This window comes from Podarcis raffonei, chromosome 16 (assembly GCF_027172205.1).
Source record: "Podarcis raffonei isolate rPodRaf1 chromosome 16, rPodRaf1.pri, whole genome shotgun sequence".
In the NCBI taxonomy this organism is placed as follows: Eukaryota; Metazoa; Chordata; class Lepidosauria; order Squamata; family Lacertidae; genus Podarcis; species Podarcis raffonei.
The window spans coordinates 23173607-23191900 of record NC_070617.1 but is presented as its reverse complement, the minus strand read 5'-3'; the positions used below and the strand labels follow the sequence as shown (position 1 = coordinate 23191900).

At 46.4% G+C, this 18294-nt stretch overlaps 1 protein-coding gene across 2 annotated transcripts in view; it reads left to right on the top strand.

Moving 5' to 3' along the window:
- CABP7 (calcium binding protein 7) overlaps nucleotides 1-4602 on the top strand; it is a 60459-nt gene extending 55857 nt beyond the window's left edge. For both annotated transcript variants that reach the window (XM_053368290.1, XM_053368291.1), the window contains one exon: nucleotides 2989-4602. In XM_053368290.1, the coding sequence (XP_053224265.1) occupies nucleotides 2989-3116 (128 nt within the window). In that variant the 3' untranslated portion in view covers nucleotides 3117-4602. The remainder of the gene's footprint in view (nucleotides 1-2988) is intronic.
- The last annotated feature ends 13692 nt before the right edge of the window (nucleotides 4603-18294 follow it).

The window sequence follows — 18294 nt, the reverse complement described above, 5'->3', positions numbered from 1 at the left end:
TCTCCAGAGGGCCACAGGTTCTTTACCCCTGCAGTACTATATACCTGGGCAAGAAGTGGTTCTACAGGGTCTCTGGCTGGTATGTTCCCTGGCCCTGCTACACCAAAAGAACCAGATCTTATGCATAATGTTCATAAAGTCCAGACTGTCCTCAGGATAAATCGAACTAGACAGCAACCCTCCAGCAGGTACTCAGTGGTTCAGGAAGCTTCCTCACCTAGAGACCCACACTGTTAAACTGAGTGGGGCAAATTAGCTCAGCAACCACCAGTTGTCATGAATTCAACCTGAGACCTTCTGCATGCAAAGCAGATGCTCTACCACTGAGCTAAGGTCCTTCATTGACGTTTTTCACTTTTAACCCACTGGCTATGGTCTGGCTAACCCACTGGCTATTCCCATTCTCCCAGCTATTGGGGTATCCATCCCTCAGGCCTTCCTTTCCTCTCAACCTATTCAGGGGCATAAGGGACGGTGGGTGGCGCTGTGGTCTAAACCACTGAGCCTCTTGGGCTTGCTGATCAGAAGGTTGGCGGTTCGAATCCCCGCGACGGGGTGAGCTCCCCTTGCTCTGTCCCAGCTCCTGCCAACCTAGCAGTTTGAAAGCATGCCAGTGCAAGTAGATAAATAGGTACCACTGTGGTGGGAAGGTAAACGGTGTTTCCGTGCACTCTGGCACTCACCATGGTCCTCCATGCGCCAGTAGCGGTTTAGTCATGCCGGCCACATGACCCAGAAAACTGTCTGTGGACAAACGCCAGCTCCCTTAGCCTGAAAGCAAGATGAGCACCATAACCCCAGAGTCACCTTTGACTGGACTTAACCGTCCAGGGGTCCTTTACCTTTTTACCTTTACTTATACAGGGGCATGATTCACCCGCTAGCAGCCAACCTCAAAGAGGGGAGGGAAACCATCCTTTTGGGTTGTCTTCTACAAAGGCTGTAGTATCTAACTCTCCTTAAGAAACTGCAGCACCTGGGAACTAAAGGAAGGGCAGAGCAGGTGGTTAGCTGTTCAGTGTCCCAAAAAGACTGAGGACTGGGACAAATGCCCCACATGTCCCATGTCGATCCGGCCCTGGCAAGGCCACAACATCAGCAAGTCCTGTCTGTTCCTGTGCTAGATCTTGCTCACTCGTCTTTTGTTTAATTAGGGAAGTGGTTGTTCTGTTTAGGCTATGAGCTGCTTTGAATACTAATGCCAATGGTGGCTGCAAGGGGACCAGTGGAGAAAGAATTGCTTTGCATGCCAAATCACACCAGCCCAGAGCAGCGGGGGGTTGGCAGTCAGTGTGTAGGAAGGAGCAAGTCTCAGAAGTTGCATATATCACTGGAAATGGATCCCCAGATATTGCAGGGGGGGCAGGGGCTCCAGGTTGAAGATTTCCCATGGGCATCTGTAAGAACAGGATACGGGACTAGATGAACTACAGTCATGGGGAAGACCCCAAAATAATTGTTCAGGGTGGCATTATTGGCTACCAGTATCTGATGGTTTGGAAACCCAGCGTCCATGCTTCCAGGGGATTAGCAATATTTGCTGGCATGTGTCTTTTATTCTCCCAAACAGCTCTGATGTTAATATATGCTGTAAGGGTGTGGAAGTGGAACTGAAGAACCAGGAAGATCAAGTATTTTATATATATATATATAAAAAGATTGGAGTACATTCCTAATTTACTTAAAAGACCACTGTAAATAGTTAAAATCGTTGGCAGGGATGTAATGACACTTGTAATGTGGAATTAATGATGGTAACTATGGATATGTAACAGTTAAAAGGTAAAGGGACCCCTGACCATTAGGTCCAGTTGTGGCTGACTCTGGGGTTGTGGCGCTCATCTCGCTTTACTGGCCGAGGGAGCTGGCGTGCAGCTTCCGGGTCAAGTGGCCAGCATGACTAAGCCGCTTCTGGCGAACCAGAGCAGCGCACGGAACCACCATTTACCTTCCCGCCGGAGCAGTACCTATTTATCTACTTGCACTTTGACGTGCTTTCGAACTGCTAGGTTGGCAGGAGATGTAACAGTTAGATAACGGTAAAAGATGCAGAAAATCTAATTTTATTCCATGTTTGAAATGGTTAAAGATAAAATGTATAAAATTTTGTAAAACACACATACACATACATACATACATACATACATACATACAGCGGTACCTCTAAGTTATGAACTTAATTTGTTCCGGAGGTCCGTTCTTAACCTGAACCTGTTCTTAACTAGAGGCGTGCTTTCGCTAATGGGGCCTCTTGCTGCCACTGCGCCGCCAGCACATGATTTCCGTTCTCATCCTGGGGCAAAGTTCTCAACTCGAGGTAACTCTTCCAGGTTAGCAAAGATTGTAACCTGAAGTGTTTGTAACCCAAGGTGTTTGTAACTCAAGGTACCACTGTCTGTGTGTGTGTGTGTGTGTGTGTGTGTGTGTGTGTGTGTATGTGTGTGTATGTATATATATATATATATATATATATATATATATATATATATATATATATTAAAGGAACTGATGCTCATGAAGGTTCTGTCCTTCAAGGGCTAGAGCAGAGATAGGCAACCTAAGGCCCATGGGTCACAAGCGCCCCACAGGGGTCATTTAACTGGCCCACGAGCCACCCCCAAACCAAGCCGCTCGCTTGGCAAGTCCCTGGACTCGCTTCCGCAGCACCAGAAATCATGTCTGCGCAGAAGCAGACACCAGAAATTGCATCTGTGCAGGCGCAGGCACTGGAAATCATGTGCGCATGCACAATCCGGCCTACAGAGGGATCTCCGCTGGAGTGAACTGGCCCAGGCGAGGTAAACCTTGCCGACCCCTGGGCCAGAGAATCTTTAAGCTGAGCAGGTATCCTTTTTCTGCCGCCATCCCAAAGTTATGCCACTGACTTCTATGCTCTCTCTTTTCTCATTCTCTGTTCAAACCACCCTCCTCGTCGTCCTCCTCCTCTCCTTGTTCCTCTCCTTCTCCCCTTTCCTCCCTCTTCCTCAGCCTGCTCAAACCAACAGATCAGACAGACGTGCGTCCGCAAAAGCCTCATCTGCGCCTTTGCCATCGCATTCATCATCAGTGTCATGTTGATTGCTGCCAACCAGGTGCTGAGAAGTGGGATGAAGTAGCCACAGCTGGAAGGATGGATGGATGGATGGACGGACGGACGGACGGATAATTGGAGAGATGGACTTCCTTGAAGAACAAATGGAGAAAACAAACTATACATATCTATAAATACCTATAGCCACGAGGGCCAGGGGTGGGATAGGGGGGGAATTGTGATTCCTCCACGGCAAGCCTCCTGCACACACACCCATAAACCCACCTCCCCTCCCTCCTGTATTTGGAGGGGAGGCTCCCCTCCTTACCCGAGATGCTGCTGTCTTCTCTCAGCAGATAGCATGGTCTCCCCCTGGGGTGGGTCCAGCTCAGTCCGGCTGGGGAGTCCCTGGAACCACCCCCTCCCCATGGTGGAACTTTTAAACTCAACTTTAAAAGCATGTCGACGTGCATGGAGACCCCACCCCACCTCCTAAAATCTGAGTGATGCAATACCGTGTGCTTTTATAACCAGATATTAGACTCCTACAAATATATATATATATATATGAAATTATTATTCTTCTTATTATATATAATATACATATATATATTTATGATAAACTGAATAATCAGTTAAGCAATACACTTGCGTCAGGATTTTCCAATCTGAAATTCAGGCGCTGCATGAACATTAAACACTCCAAGGGCTGGACGCGAATCACTTGCTGTTTGTATTTTCATCCGACCTCCCCCCTTCCCAGCAGGCCCTTTGGGGGCATCTATGCACTTTTTTCTCCCTGCCCCCTACCCTCCCAAAAAGAACCTGGGAGGGAGGGGCTTACTAGAGCCTGCTTATGTGGACCTAGGGGTTGTTCAGATGGAGGACGCCGGCCAAAGGTCGGCTTGCTCAGAGGAGGAACCGCGCTTTGGTGTGGCCTCTGCAGCCGTTCTCTTCCCCACTGCATGCGAACGAGCGACGGCAGGCCACACCAGGCGCGGGGAAATCCCTTCTTCCTCCTCAAGGGGGCGCTGGGCCAGAATGATCCAGGAGACATAAGAGACTCCACCTCCTTTGTGCCCTGAGCCATCCACTCACGACGGTGTCACATCCTGTATATATAAACAAAGGTGTCCAGAGAGCACCACTGACATCACCAACTCCACCATCTTTCCAGCTGCAAATTTCCCTTCCGCTAAGCCCAGTATAACGTCACCCGGCTAGAGGGGAGGTCTCTTTTCCAACAGTGTTTTGTCTTGAGGTGGAGACGTCTGAGTGATGGAGATATCACTGCTATTCCTGGGCAGCCTGCCTCAGCAGTTAACTATTTCCCCTGTTGTTTAAAAAAAAAAAAAGAGGAAGGAAGGGAGGGGAAAAAGAGAGAGATATCTATCTATATATATATTGTGCCTTATTTCTGATTTGAATTTGTCCAACTTTTAACTTGCAAGCTGTTGGTTCTTGTTATACTATGGCTAGATCAAAGAGACTTTCGCTCTTCCCATGCTTTCTTTCCATGAATGTATTTTGTGCCGCAATGAGTCAATTCTTAAACTTTAAAGAAAAGCCAAGCAGGTCCTGTTCCTCAAGTCTGTTGCCCTTTTCCGCTTCTGTTTTTTGGAAATGTGTTCTGCTCAGAAAAGTACACCGGAAGCTGGTACATTAGCATCGTATGGGGCACTGCCCCACCAAACTCACTGTCGTCAGCCAGCCCCTATCTGCCTGCCTTCTTAGTTACAGTCAGTCCAGAGACCTGGCCATAAGATTCCTCCTCTGTAGTCTCATCAGTGTTGCCCTTGTAGAACTCAGCCGGAAGGAGGATGGAGACAAAACTAGAATTAGCTGGCTCTGCATGCCATTGGCTCTGGCGCCCCCTAGTGTTGGGCTCCCTGCCTTCCACCCAACAATCCCTATGGGCACCTCCGGGTCACGTTAAATTTAATCCAGCCTAACACTAGAGCTGTTCAGCAGAAACCCCTCATGTGCATGAGAGGGGGGCCGTAGGATCGAGACTGAAGCACGTGCCAGTCACAACCCCTCAGCATTTGGTGTTCATCAGAAAGGACCTTCCATGCATCACAGGTGGTTGGACTAGATAACTCTTTGGGTCCCTTCAAACTCTACAGTTCTATGATTCTATGCATGCAGCAGTGAGAGCAGGGCATGTTGGCACTGGGGGCACAGCCAGCAAGAGTGGTCCCACTTAGTGCATGTTGAGGAACTACGGATATCTGAACAGGCAGGTCCCCCCAGATACATTTTGTTGCCTAAGTTGATGGAGAAGACAACTCCCTGTCCCGATTCCATGTATCAAAGATGACTGGACTGCCTGTTGAATCTGAATGCAATGCCCTCCAACAGAGAGGAATTGGCCAGGGGGTCTTAGGAAGAGCAGCCAGGGGCTGCTGCCGTGGTTCAAGGATGCCTTGGTTTGCCTACCAGTAGAGATAGCCCTGTGCACATTCCCTGCTTTGCAGAGAGTATTATATGCCGCAGAAAACTGATATGTCTTTAGTGTAAATCCACTCATCAGTTTAAGGTTTAGACATCATGCTGGCTAGATGAATCATGCATCTTTGGGACAGCACTTGTAGCCTGGACATCAGAAAGAGATGGAATTGTTAGTAACTGTATTGTGAATCAAAGCTCTGGTCGAGGATGAGGTGAGATAGCTCAGGCCTCTTTGCTGAGCTACATTTTGCCTGCTCTTGGGACTGGCCTAAGCAAGTAATGGACATAATGGGAGTTCTCTGCCTTGAATTCCTGTGCATGTAGGCCTGTCCGGTTCACATATGTGCTTGTCCATCAAGAGGATGGCTTGTACGCATGACTAGGCCACCCGAGACACAATACCAACAATGGACCCCTCCTATTGTGTCAACTTGTATCATGGTTTTCTATGGAGTTTTCACATGTTCAGTTTTTTTGTTGGCAACTGTGCATTGGCTGCTTTTAGGGGGAAGCTAGTGAATGTCCCTGAATGGCTGATTATGTGAATGAATCACTCCAGCCACCCGCTTTGAAAAGGTGAATCAGAGGCAACATTATAGAGGTTTATAAAAAGCACTCATAGGAAGGAGGAAGGAGGAAGCGGAGAGAGAGAAAGGTTTTTCCTCCCTCTTTCATAATGCTAGAACTTGTAGAAATCCTATGAAGCTGAATGTTGGAAGAGACCAAAGAAAGAACTTCTTCATGCAGTGTGTAGTTAAACTCCCTTCCACAGGAGGCAATGGTGGCCACCAACCAAGATGGGTTTGAAAGAGGATTGGGCAGATTTGTGGGCTGTCAATGGCTACTAGCTAAGATGACTATGCTCTGCCTCCGGTCTTGGAGGGTATATGCCCCTGAATGCCAGTTTGCTGGGGCTCAGAAGTGTGGAATGTTCTCTTTCACTCAGGTATATTATTATTTATATCTTACTCATTTCATTTACAGTCATAACTCATGTTACGTTTGCTTCATGTTACGTTCTTTCAGGTTATGTCCTGCGGCGACCCGGAAGTACCGGAAAGGGTTACTTCCGGGTTTCACCACTCATGCATGCGCAGAAGTGCTAAATCGTGCTTCACGCATGCGCACAAGCGCCAAGTCGCGCCACACACCTGTGCAGATACGGCGCTTCAGGTTGCGCTCTTTTCATGTTGCGAACGGGCCTCCAGAACGGATCCCGTTCGCAACTGGATGTACCACTGTATATCCCAACATTTTCTCCAGAGAGCTCAAGATGACGTACACAGTTCCCCCCTCCTCATTTAATCCCCACAACAACTGCATGAGGTAGCCTAGGCTGAGAGGCAGTTACTGGTCCAAGTTCACCCAGTGTGCTTCATGGCCAAGCGGGGATTTGAACCCTGGTCTCCCTAGTCGTAGTCTGACACTCTAACCACTATGGGCTTCCCATGGGAATCCAGTTGGTCTTTGTGAGAACAGAACATTGGACTAGATGGGCCATTGGCCTGATTTAGCAGGGCTTTCCTTGTGTTGATAATATATTGTAAGACCAGTATGGGTTTTTCCCCAAAAAACATATATTTAAGCGAAAGAACAAAACCACCCCCTCTGCTTTTAAATCAACAGATGAGCTATTGCCAAATAAGCTAGCATAGGAGATACTGGTGTGGTATTGACAACTGGCTATGCTCGCTGAGGCTGATGGGAGTTGAAGTCCAATGACATCTACAGGGTTCCATGCTGGCTACCTGCAAAGCAGGTTTTGCCAACCTTGTCCCCTTCCAGATGTTTTGGACTACAACTCCCATCAGCCTCAGCTGTGCTGGCTGAGGCTAATGGGAATTGTAGTCCAGGACTTCTGGAGAGCACCAGGTTGGTGAAGAATACTATGGAGCTTCTTCCATGGTCAATCATTTGTGTATTAGGGGTGAGGAGAAAAGGAAGGGATTTGGCAGAATTGGGATGTCAAAAACTTGTCCTGGTTTTCTTTATCAGGAACCTGGGATCAAAAAAGTAAGCTTTTGAGGACAAAAAAAGGACGGAACCCAGAATAAGGTGTGGACTGCACTATGTATGTTCACTTTGCTTGGCAAACCCCCCCCGCCGCCGCCGCACTCTCCCACCCAATAAACGCTATTGGTCTGAATGTTCAGGTATAGCTTTCCATTTGGGGCTGGTACAATAGCAAAATCACACCAGAATCCTCTCTGGCCAGTTTCAGATAGCAAAGGCGACCCCACCTGGTGGCAGCTGGCATCTACTAGCATCCTTTCTAAGACCTGCCTTTTAGTAATTTGTGAGACCACTTCCGATAACAGGGAAAAACCGTGAGATGTATTTGAGGATTTTCACTGTCACACATTCTTCCGAAACCTATGCACACAGCCAACAGAAAGTGCTGAGCACCCGGAAGGATCTGTGCATCCAGATGCCAGAAACTAGCTACAGAAGCTTCTCTCTTTGAGCTAACAGGTGTTAGTGCTTCAGGGGCACTTTTGGGAAGGGAAGAGAAAGAGTTTGGGGTTGTTGTTTTCAAACCTTTGTGTGTGTTGTAATCTTGATCCTGCTCTCTCCACCACTGCAAGTGCTGGTTGTTGTTTTTTAGGGGGGTGGGAACCAGACACATTAAGTGCACACATTTACTTCCATATCTGACTTTGACCTTTCTATAAGGGTTTTTTAAATAATAATAATCCAATCATGGTGAGGACTTGCATCCAGCAATTGACAGTCTCGGTCTGCTAAGCGAGTCCCTCCATTGGGCAGAGTGAGATGGAATACATGGAGTAAGTATTGATGGCAAGGAGTAAGTAATAATGTCCCAGCCCTAACTGGAGATTAAACTTGGAGTCTCCTGCATGCAGATCAGAAGCTGTATCCCTGAGCTATGGTCCATCACTATACTGAGTCAGAAGCCTGGTCCATCTAGCTCTGGCTGTCTACACTGACTGCGAGGAGCTTTCTGGGGTATTAGGCAGAGGACATTCCCAGCCCTACCTGGAAAGGCTGGGGCTTGAACTTTGGATCTTCTGCAGGTATATGCTCTGCCACTGAGCTATGGTCCCCTGTGATCTGGGTCAAGGACAGGTAGCATGGGATGATGGGAGTCGTAGTCAACACATCCGGAGGGCCCCAGGATGGGGAAGGCTGAAATAAAAGTTGCCATGACAAAAACCCCGCTGGTACAATTCGCCAAGGTGTTTGAAATAATATGCACATTCTCAGAATTTATTCAAAAATGTAAGCCCGAGGGGGTTTATTTTTAAAAAAGAGAGAGTCTTGGTTCTGTTTGCAATGCTCCTGACAGAGTGAATATTGTTCCATTGTTACAATCAAAGAGGGAATTGCTCGCCATCATTTATAATAAAAGGCATAAATCATACTGCTAATTTCTAAATAAAGAGCTCTTGGTTGCTGTTTGTTTTTTTAAGTATAGATTAAACAATTCAGCCTGCTGTGCATTATTAACCATAATTTTTGCATGCTGTTGACAACAGTCCTTACTGTTGTTTTTCTTTGGGGGGGGATGCCTGTCAATTTGATGGGCAGGTTATGTGTGGCGAGGGAGGTAGTAGCTGCTCTTTTCCAAGACCCTGTGTGTGCATTTGTGTGTGCACATGCATGACAGTGCAGAATGTGTCTCTTTGTGCTGCCAAAACTTATTGCACCTCTCTGTGCAGTCCAGTAAGAGCCATTCATGCAGCACATAGTTAAACTATGGAACTCACTGCCACAAGAGGCAGTGATGTCCACCAACCTGGATGGCTTTAAAAGAGAATTGGACATGTGCAAGGAGGAGAAGGCTAGTAATGGCTGCAGCCATACTGTCTAAGCTCTGCCTCCACAGCTGGAGGCAGTGATGCTTTTGGGTACCAGTTGCTGAAATCCCCAGAAAAGGGGAGTTCTTTTGCACTCAAATCCTGCTTGTAGGTTTCTCAAGGTGGTCACTGTGAGAACAGGATACTGGATTAGTTGGGCCAATAGGCCTTGGAATGGTTGACACAATATTAATAATGAACAGCACAACCCCTGGCTTCTAATCTAAGGCTGTGTACACACACCCATTTGCTCTGCATCCTGTGAGCTTCCACTGCAGGTTTACTGCTCTACACTGCAGGTGTAGAGATGGTGTGAGCAACAATCTACATCTATCCTGTCATTTCTTATGAAATGCTGCATTTTGATGCATTTCCCCCAAACACCAACTTCGATCCAAAATGAGGGAAAGAGCTGTAGATATTCCTGGGGCAACGTGCTCACTTGGAGCTCTCCGTGGTGCTGAAACCAGTAATTAGCCCTGTGCCCTCTGTGTGCTGCTGAAACTACCAGCATATCTGGTGCCCTGTGGGCTCCCAATCGAAGTCAAGTCAGGACTTGGGACTGCAGCTCCAATAAGCCCCTGCAAGTTTGACCATATTAAATACTGCATTTTGATGCATCCCCCCCCAAAAAAAAACCCAATTTCAATTAGAACTGAGAAGAAGAGCTCCAGATATTCCTGGAGCAACTTGCTTGTTTGGAGCTCTCCATGGTGCTTAAACTACCAGCCTGCCTGTGGACTTCCAGACAAGTACAGCTCAGGGTATTAACCTAACTCAACCTGGTTCCCTTCATATGCTTTGAACTACAGCACCCATCAGCCATGACCATATTTTGCTGGGGTTGATGGGAATTGTCATCCAGGTTTGGGAAGACTGCTCTAGAGAAAATATTCTCTTACCTTGCACAGCTATAACCAGATAAAGTGTTTCATCCCACAGCAGCAAAGCCTGTTAAAGCCTCACTTAACTTTAAGGACATGCTAAGTTCTGCAAGGCACAGTGAGCGCAGATTTAACTCAATTCTCTTAAATGCTGCAGCTGATATTAGCTTTGATCTGTTGAAGACAGAGCAATTTGACCGTGCGACCAGGATCAGAGGACGCATACCCCTGTGTCTTCGCCATAACGTTGTGCTCAGCTATAATTCCAGTTCTGCAAAGAGGGATGTGAAATGTGTTACTAATGAAAACGATGCCTCGTTTATGTAAAATACTTTCTTGAGATCATTTCTGCCTGCATTCTAGGCAGAAGTCTCTGACACTTACCTAATGGATGATCCTCCCTTAGTCCCCCAAATTATGAATTTTTAATAGGAAACAGATTAAAATAATAAATAAAAATGGGGTAAACTCCTAGAGTCGTTAGCAAATCCCCCAGCACTATATCTGCAGAACCTCTGTCCTCCCCCCGCCCTGGTGTGCCTTTCACATCCTAGGCCTCCCACCACATGGGAGGCATCGTTTAATTCAGAATATGAATTAAGCTAGGTTTGCTTTTCCTCCAAATCTGCAACCTTAGAAATCTGGAGAATGACCCAGGCTTCTTTCATGCTCCCTCTGTTCTCTGGAATTGCCATCTTTTCCATATTTCCTCGTTCCTGACCCAGTCACTATTAGTTTGTTCAAATCCAGCATTCCCTGTCTTGCCCTTCCTTGTGTTTTTCTGCCCCAGATCTGATTCTTTTGTGCTTTTTCTTCAACAAAATCACAATTGCAACATCCACCCATCTAATGTGGGGTGAGCAAAGTGTTGTTGAGACTTCTGGGGCCTCCTGTGCCTTTAATTTAAAGTTCCCTGTTTTCAGGTCCTGCTTGTTTTATTGCTCTCTCATGAGCAGAGGAGTTACTGATGAATAGGACTATCACTCATCCCTTCAACAGTCTCTTAAGTGGCCTGACTACAAGAGAGCAACTTTTTATTCAACATTGCAGCAAACCGTTGCTGAAAGAGACTTATTTCCAAAGAAACATTATAACTTGGAAGTCAGCCACAAGGAAAAGGCATTGCTGGAGAAGATGGTACTATTCTGAGAGATGGTGTGGAACCTTCATTCAAGCTCCACTTCCCACTTATGGCAGAAATGCAATGCAGGGATCCATTGGGGAAGCAAAGGCAGCGGCCACATCCATGTGATCAAACCCCAGCTCAATATGCCAGGTCCAATGCATTCACCCCTAGCCCCTTTCCTTCCATGAGAATATAAGAAGAGGCTGCTGGGTGAAGCCAGTGGCCCAACCTGTTCTCGCAGTGGCCACCCAGATTTCTGCAATAAACCTGCAAGTAGAAACACAACCACAAGAGCACTCTCATCTCCTGTGGTTTCCAGCAACTGGTATTTAAAAGCATTACTGCCTCCAGCCATGGAGCAGAGCATAGTCATCAGGGCTAGTAGCCATTGATAGGCTTCTCTTCCATGAATGTGTCCAGTTCTCTTTTAAAGTCATCGAAATTAAAAGACGCCTGCTTCTTGGGAGAACAGCAATGACAAACCTAGACAGCATCTTAAAAAGCAGAGACATCACCTTGTCAACAAAGGTCCGTATAGTTAAAGCCATGGTTTTCCCAGTGATGTATGGAAGTGAGAGCTGGACCATAAAGAAGGCTGATCGCCGAAGAATTGATGCTTTTGAATTATGGTGCTGGAGGAGACTCTTGAGAGTCCCATGGACTGCAAGAAGATCAAACCTCTCCATTCTGAAGGAAATCAGCCCTGAGTGCTCACTGGAAGGACAGATCATGAAGCTGAGGCTCCAATACTTTGGCCACCTCATGAGAAGAGAAGACTCCCTGGAAAAGACCCTGATGTTGGGAAAGATGGAGGGCACAAGGAGAAGGGGACGACAGAGGACGAGATGGTTGGACAGTGTTCTTGAAGCTACCAGCATGAGTTTGACCAAAGTGTGGGAGGCAGTGGAAGACAGGAATGCCTGGCGTGCTCTGGTCCATGGGGTCATGAAGAATCGGACACGACTAAATGACTAAACAATACAACAAGTTGGTGGTCACCAATGTCTCTTGTGGCAGCGAGTTCCATAGTTGAACTATGCACCCCCATTTGCCTCTTCCCTTCATATGGGAAAAGAAGCCAGAAAGCTGCGATCAGCTGTAGCTTTCCGTTACATATGAACCAGGAAACTATGGTTAACGGCTTCCAAACAAGCTAGATAATGAAGCTGTGGTTTAAAGCAGGTTTCCAGATCCCAGGTTGTTAGGAAGCCATTAAACATAATTCCTGGTTCAGCTGTTGCCTGTAGCTTCCTGGTTTAAAGAAACAAGGAGGGTTGTATATGGTTGCAAAAAAGCTTATGAAGCCAGGATTTGATCTCGTAGACCATGTCATAATGAATGAGAATTCTCATTTTAGACTAGGGGCGGAGGAGAAATTTGGTTCAGCGCACATTTAAAGGGGAACCTGACTCATTTGCACTTCCTGAAATGATACAGGGGAAACAGCCATCCTCCCAGATACACCCTAATCTGAATTGCGCAGTGGAGTTCTCCAGCCAAGTTATGCATTCAAAAATGCATGTACTGGGGTGAAGTGTGCATAAAAGTGCATATGTTAGTGAAAGCAACAGACAAAAAAAAGGTAGGGAAAACTGATTTGCAGAAAGAAAGAAAAATGTGTATTAGGCAAAGTTCCATAAAATGGGTATATTAAGAGAAAATCGCCTTAAAATACTGATGAATTTTCCTGAGGACTTTAAAAAAATAATAATCTCAAACTGATGTGGAAGACTAATGGAAAAATGAGCAAGTGAAATTGACAGATTTGTCCATCCATGATTTACCTACTTAATGGAGGTTCAATAGGATGCATTGCCTGAGGATATCCATAGGAAGCTGCCTTATACAGTGGTCCCTTGGTTCTCAAACTTAATCCATTCCAGAAGTCCATTCCAAAACCAAAGAGTTCCAAAACCAAGGCGAGCTTTCCCATAGAAAGTAATGCAAAATGCATTAATACAGGGGTCAGCAAACTTTTTCAGCAGGGGCTGGTCCACTGTCCCTCAGACCTTGTGGGGGGCTGGACTATATTTGGGGGGGGGGGATGAACGAATCCCTATGCCCCACAAATAACCCAGAGATGCATTTTAAATAAAAGGACACATTCTACTCATGTAAAAACACGATGATTCCTGGACTGTCCACGGGCCGGATTGAGAAGGCGATTGGGCAGGATCCAACCCCAAGGCCTTAGCTTGCCTACCCATGCATTAATCCATTCCAGACTTTTAAAAACAACCCCTAAAACAGGAATTTAACATGAATTTTACGATCTAACGAGACCACTGATCCATAAAATGAAAGCAATAAACAATGTACTGCAATCACACAATCAGTCAGTCAGTAGCTAAAATGGGTTCCACACAGCCACAAAAACAAAACAAAAAAGAGCAGCCCAAAAAAAAACGCAAAGAAAAAAGCAAAAACAGAGAGCGTAACACTCAAAACGGAAGTGTGGCACTCAAATTGGAAGCGTAACACTCAAATGGGGCCCGTTCGGCTTCCAAAAAAATTTCGCAAACTGGAACACTTACTTCTGGGTTTGCAGTGTTTGGGTTCCAAGCTGTTTGAGTACCAAGGTGTTTGAGAACCAAGGTACCACTGTATTGAGTGAGATCATTGGCCCTTCTAGCTACATGGACTGGCAGTGGAGCTCCAGGATTTCGGACAGGACTCTCTTCCATCACTACTTGGAGATGCCAGGAATTGAACCTGCGAGCTTCCGCATGCTAAGCAGATGCTCTGACCACTGAGCCATGGCTCTTCTCCAAAGTCCTAGCCCTTTTCCCCCTTCTTACTTGACAGGATTGGCCATGCTCAAGATGCTTATTTCTGTTCAATGGATGTTCTGGCCGTCTTCTTATTTTAAAAAAAAAAAAAAATTCTGATTTGCTTTGCTTGTTTCCAATTTCCTGTTGCTATGATAAGAGTTATAGATCTGTACATTTGTATCTCCCCCCCCCCTCCCAAGCCCAGTTCAGGAAGCTTAAGTGCATATCAGACATGGTAAATGACACACAAATTTGCTAAAGGAAAAAAGCTTTTCCAAAGCTGTCACTCTGCAATCATTTATAAAAGGAGGCCATGGGAGGGGGGGGAGGGTGTCAGTAACTGGAGTTCTGTGAGAACACTGAATTATGCCTTGCAGGACACACACACACAACCAGAAAGAAAAACAGAAACAACATCACCTCACATTAGCAATAAGAACAACACATCAATTCTAATTTAATCCTACATATTAATATAAGCAGTCTATGTGTTCAAACAGATTGATGGTAACGAGACAGTGTGATGCAGCAGCAAAAATAGCTTTGGAAAGGGTAATGCAATTATTTGCTGCAGCAACACAAGTATAGCGTCCAGATCAAGGGAAGTAATTGTACCACTCTACAGTGGTACCTCGGTTTACGAACTTAATCTGTTCCAGAAGTCCGTTCTTAAACAGAGGCGTGCTTTCCCTAATGAGGCCTCCCACCAATGATGCCCTTTCACCGTTCCGCTTCCATTCGTAGACCAAGGTAAAGTTCGCTGACCGGAACACTACTTCCAGTTTTGCGGAGTTCTTATACCGAATAGTTCGTAAACAGGGCTGTTCTTAAACTGAGGTACCACTGTATTCTACCTTGGTTAGACCGCACCTGGAGTCATCGTTGTTTAAGGATATTGACAAGCTGGAAGGTGTGCAGAGAAGGGTGACCAAGATGATCAAGGGTCTGGAAACTCAAGCCTCATGAGGAACAGGTGAAGGAATTGGGTATGTTTAGCCTGGAAAAGAGGAAACTGAGAAGCGATACTATAAAGGTAAAGGAACCCCTGACCATTAGGTCCAGTCGTGGCCGACTCAAGGGTTGCAGCGCTCATCTCACTTTATTGGCCGAGGGAGCCGGCGTACAGCTTCCGGGTCATGTGGTCAGCATGACTAAGCCTCTTCTGGCGAACCAGAGCAGTGCACGGAACGCTGTTTACCTTCCCGCCGGAGCGGTACCTATTTATCTACTTGCACTTTGACGTGCTTTCAAACTGCTAGGCTGGCAGGAGCTGGGACCGAGCAACGGGAGCTCACCCCGTCACGGGGATTCGAACCGCTGACCTTCTGATCGGCAAGCCCTAGGCTCTGTGGTTTAAGCCACAGAGAAGCGGTTCTCTGAACCAGCTGGCAATCCCTTCTGAGTGGAGAGATGCTTTCACACGGACGCTTCGTTCCATTAGTACCACCAACCCTCCCTCCCTATTCAGAGTCCCACCACAACTGTGCCAGTGACCACTGGCACGGAGAAGCTGAATGAAAGGGGGGAGGGCATGAATGTGGAGGAAAAGTGCAATGCATTTTAACAAGCTCTTAATGGAAGGCAACAGCTGGGAGCAATCTAGAGCGATAGGCTGTGGGTGATGACCCATCAAGCTGTCTCCAGGCCCCCAGCAACCACCCTGCGAACTCTGGCCCTCCATCCAGGCACCTCTGGTTAATAGGCTATAGGTGCTGAATTAATACCCTGCTGGGGCACACGCTGCCTGCACTTCCCCCAGCCAAGCTCCTTTCCGATGGCACTCTTTAACAAGTTCACCCCTAACAGCTGGCACATTGATGATGCATCATGCCATTACAGCTTCCTACTCACAGCACTGTTTAAAAAATAAGGAGAATACAAGGCTATAAAAAGCTGGTAATTTATGACTCCCTACAGGTAAACTGTGAGCTCTGGGGCTGTGATCACACAACTCAATGACTTCGGAGTTTGATGAGATCAGGTTGTCCCCATATAGCTTCTTCCCTGTCCCCTTGCAATGGCTTCTGCTGTAGACACAGAACCACATGTGTACGTGTGTGTGTGTGTGTGTGTATTTAGATCAAAACCTGTTGCCAGCAGGCATCTATGTATTATATTAGAACCTGTTGTTTACCACACTTAAGAGGGAGACACCTTCTCTCTCTCTTTTTAAATTGCATTTATATCCCACCTATATTTCCTTGGCTCTGAGCCTTCTTCCCCTTGGGTTTCCCTCCCACCACTCCTCTACATTCAGCCAGTCCATGACTCCTGATCTATTAGGTCCTAGTCCAGCATTCTAAACACTGCTCTGCACTGGTTCACTGTCAGGCTTCGAGGAATCCGATCCCTCCCAAAGTGGCAGCCAAGAAGCAGATAAACAAGAGTTCTTACCAAGTAAGGTAAAGGGACCCCTGACAGTTAGGTCCAGTCGCAGACGACTCTGGGGTTGCGGCGCTCATCTCGCTTTATTGGCCGAGGGAGCCGTCGTACAGCTTCCGGGTCAAGTGGCCAGCATGACTAAGCCGCTTCTGGCGAACAAGAGCAGCGCACGGAAACGCCGTTTACCTCCCCGCTGAAGCGGTACCTATTTATCTACTTGCACTTTGACTTGCTTTTGAACTGCTAGGTTGGCAAGAGCTGGGACCGAGCAACGGGAGCTCACACCGTCGCGGGGATTTGAACCGCTGACCTTCTGCTCAGCAAGCCCTAGGCTCTGTGGTTTAACCAACAGCGCCACCCGCGTCCCTTCTTACCAAATACTTCATTCAATATTCACAGAGAAATGAAGAAATGCAGTCTCTCTTAGATAATGGCGTTGCTCCAAGTCCCACCCTCTCTGTCTCTCCTATTCTGCGTCACCCCTGTGCCGGCTGATCTGTGCTTTCTGCCTCTGAGCTTTCTGTTCTACTACTCTCAATGCCCCTTAGTCCTGGGAGATGGAGGGGCGGTCTGGAATGCTGTCTAAAGACATGTGAGTCTGTCAGCTGTCTCTCCCCTGGTGCTTCTTCTTCTTCCTGCTGCTCTCCCAATATTTCCCAGCTTCTCCCCTGTGTCGCCTCTATGACCTTCTGCAAACCACTGTTATAAATCTATATTGTCCTCCTGTTTCCAGGAAGGTTCAAGAGGAGGGGGGCGGTCCCCACCATTCTTCCTCAGTCCAGCCCCCGACATTCACCTTCTTCCTTGTCCCATTTCTTAGTAGCCTTATGGTGGTTTTAGACTGCTCAATGTGATTACAGGGACAAGAGATATTTTGCACTAGATCCACGATCCTCCAGGGCTTCAGTCATGCAGACGTTGTCACCATCCAGACAAGGTGAGCGTAATGCTCTTGCAATGGGGCTGCTCTTGAAGACACTGTAGAGATCTCAAATGGTTCAAATGTCAGGATGCTGGTAGGAGATCATGAAGCACTCTCCCTACAGAAGCTACATTGGTTACCAATTTGGTTCCAGCTTCAGGGCATGCTTTCTTGTGCTGGTTTTTCCCTTCAAAACCCTAAATGATCTGGGACCCAGTTACTGAAAGGCCTGGCTCTTTGCCTTTATGTTGTTGTTTTTTAAAAAATATTTTTTATTGGAATTTTATTTACAACATAACATAAACCCCCCACCCCCCAATACACAATTCACCCTCATTAAACATGAACATAACATACACAGTGAGCATAACATACAACAATACAAACAACGAAATAAAAGACTTCCTTTATCCTGTATCTGGCCTCCTTATTTACTTCTTATAAACTGTTTCCTTTCTGAATAATTATTAAGATTTTTCTAATTATAACCTAAATATCCACAAAGTCTCCTGCAGACATTAATCGAAACAAGTATGTATTTTAGGGCACTGTTTTGTGAAGTATTCTCTGCATTTTCCCCATGCTTTTTGAAACTCTTGTCTAGTGTGATCTCTAATTGCCTCTGTTAATCTAGCCAGTTCAATATACTCTAACGGTTTGTCTTGCCATTCCTTTTTTGTTGGCACAGTTTCTTTTTTCCAGTTTTTAGCAATAAGGATCCTTTGCTGCTCCTGTGGCATAGAGGAATATTTTCTGATCGTCTCTTGCTATACCTGCGTCCGTTATCCCTAGTAGAAAAGCTTCTGTATTTTTCATAAAGTTATGCTTAAACATTTTTTTAAGCTGGTCATTTACTGTGTTCCAGAAGCTTTTGATTTTTTCACAGGTCCACCAAACATGTATAAGTGT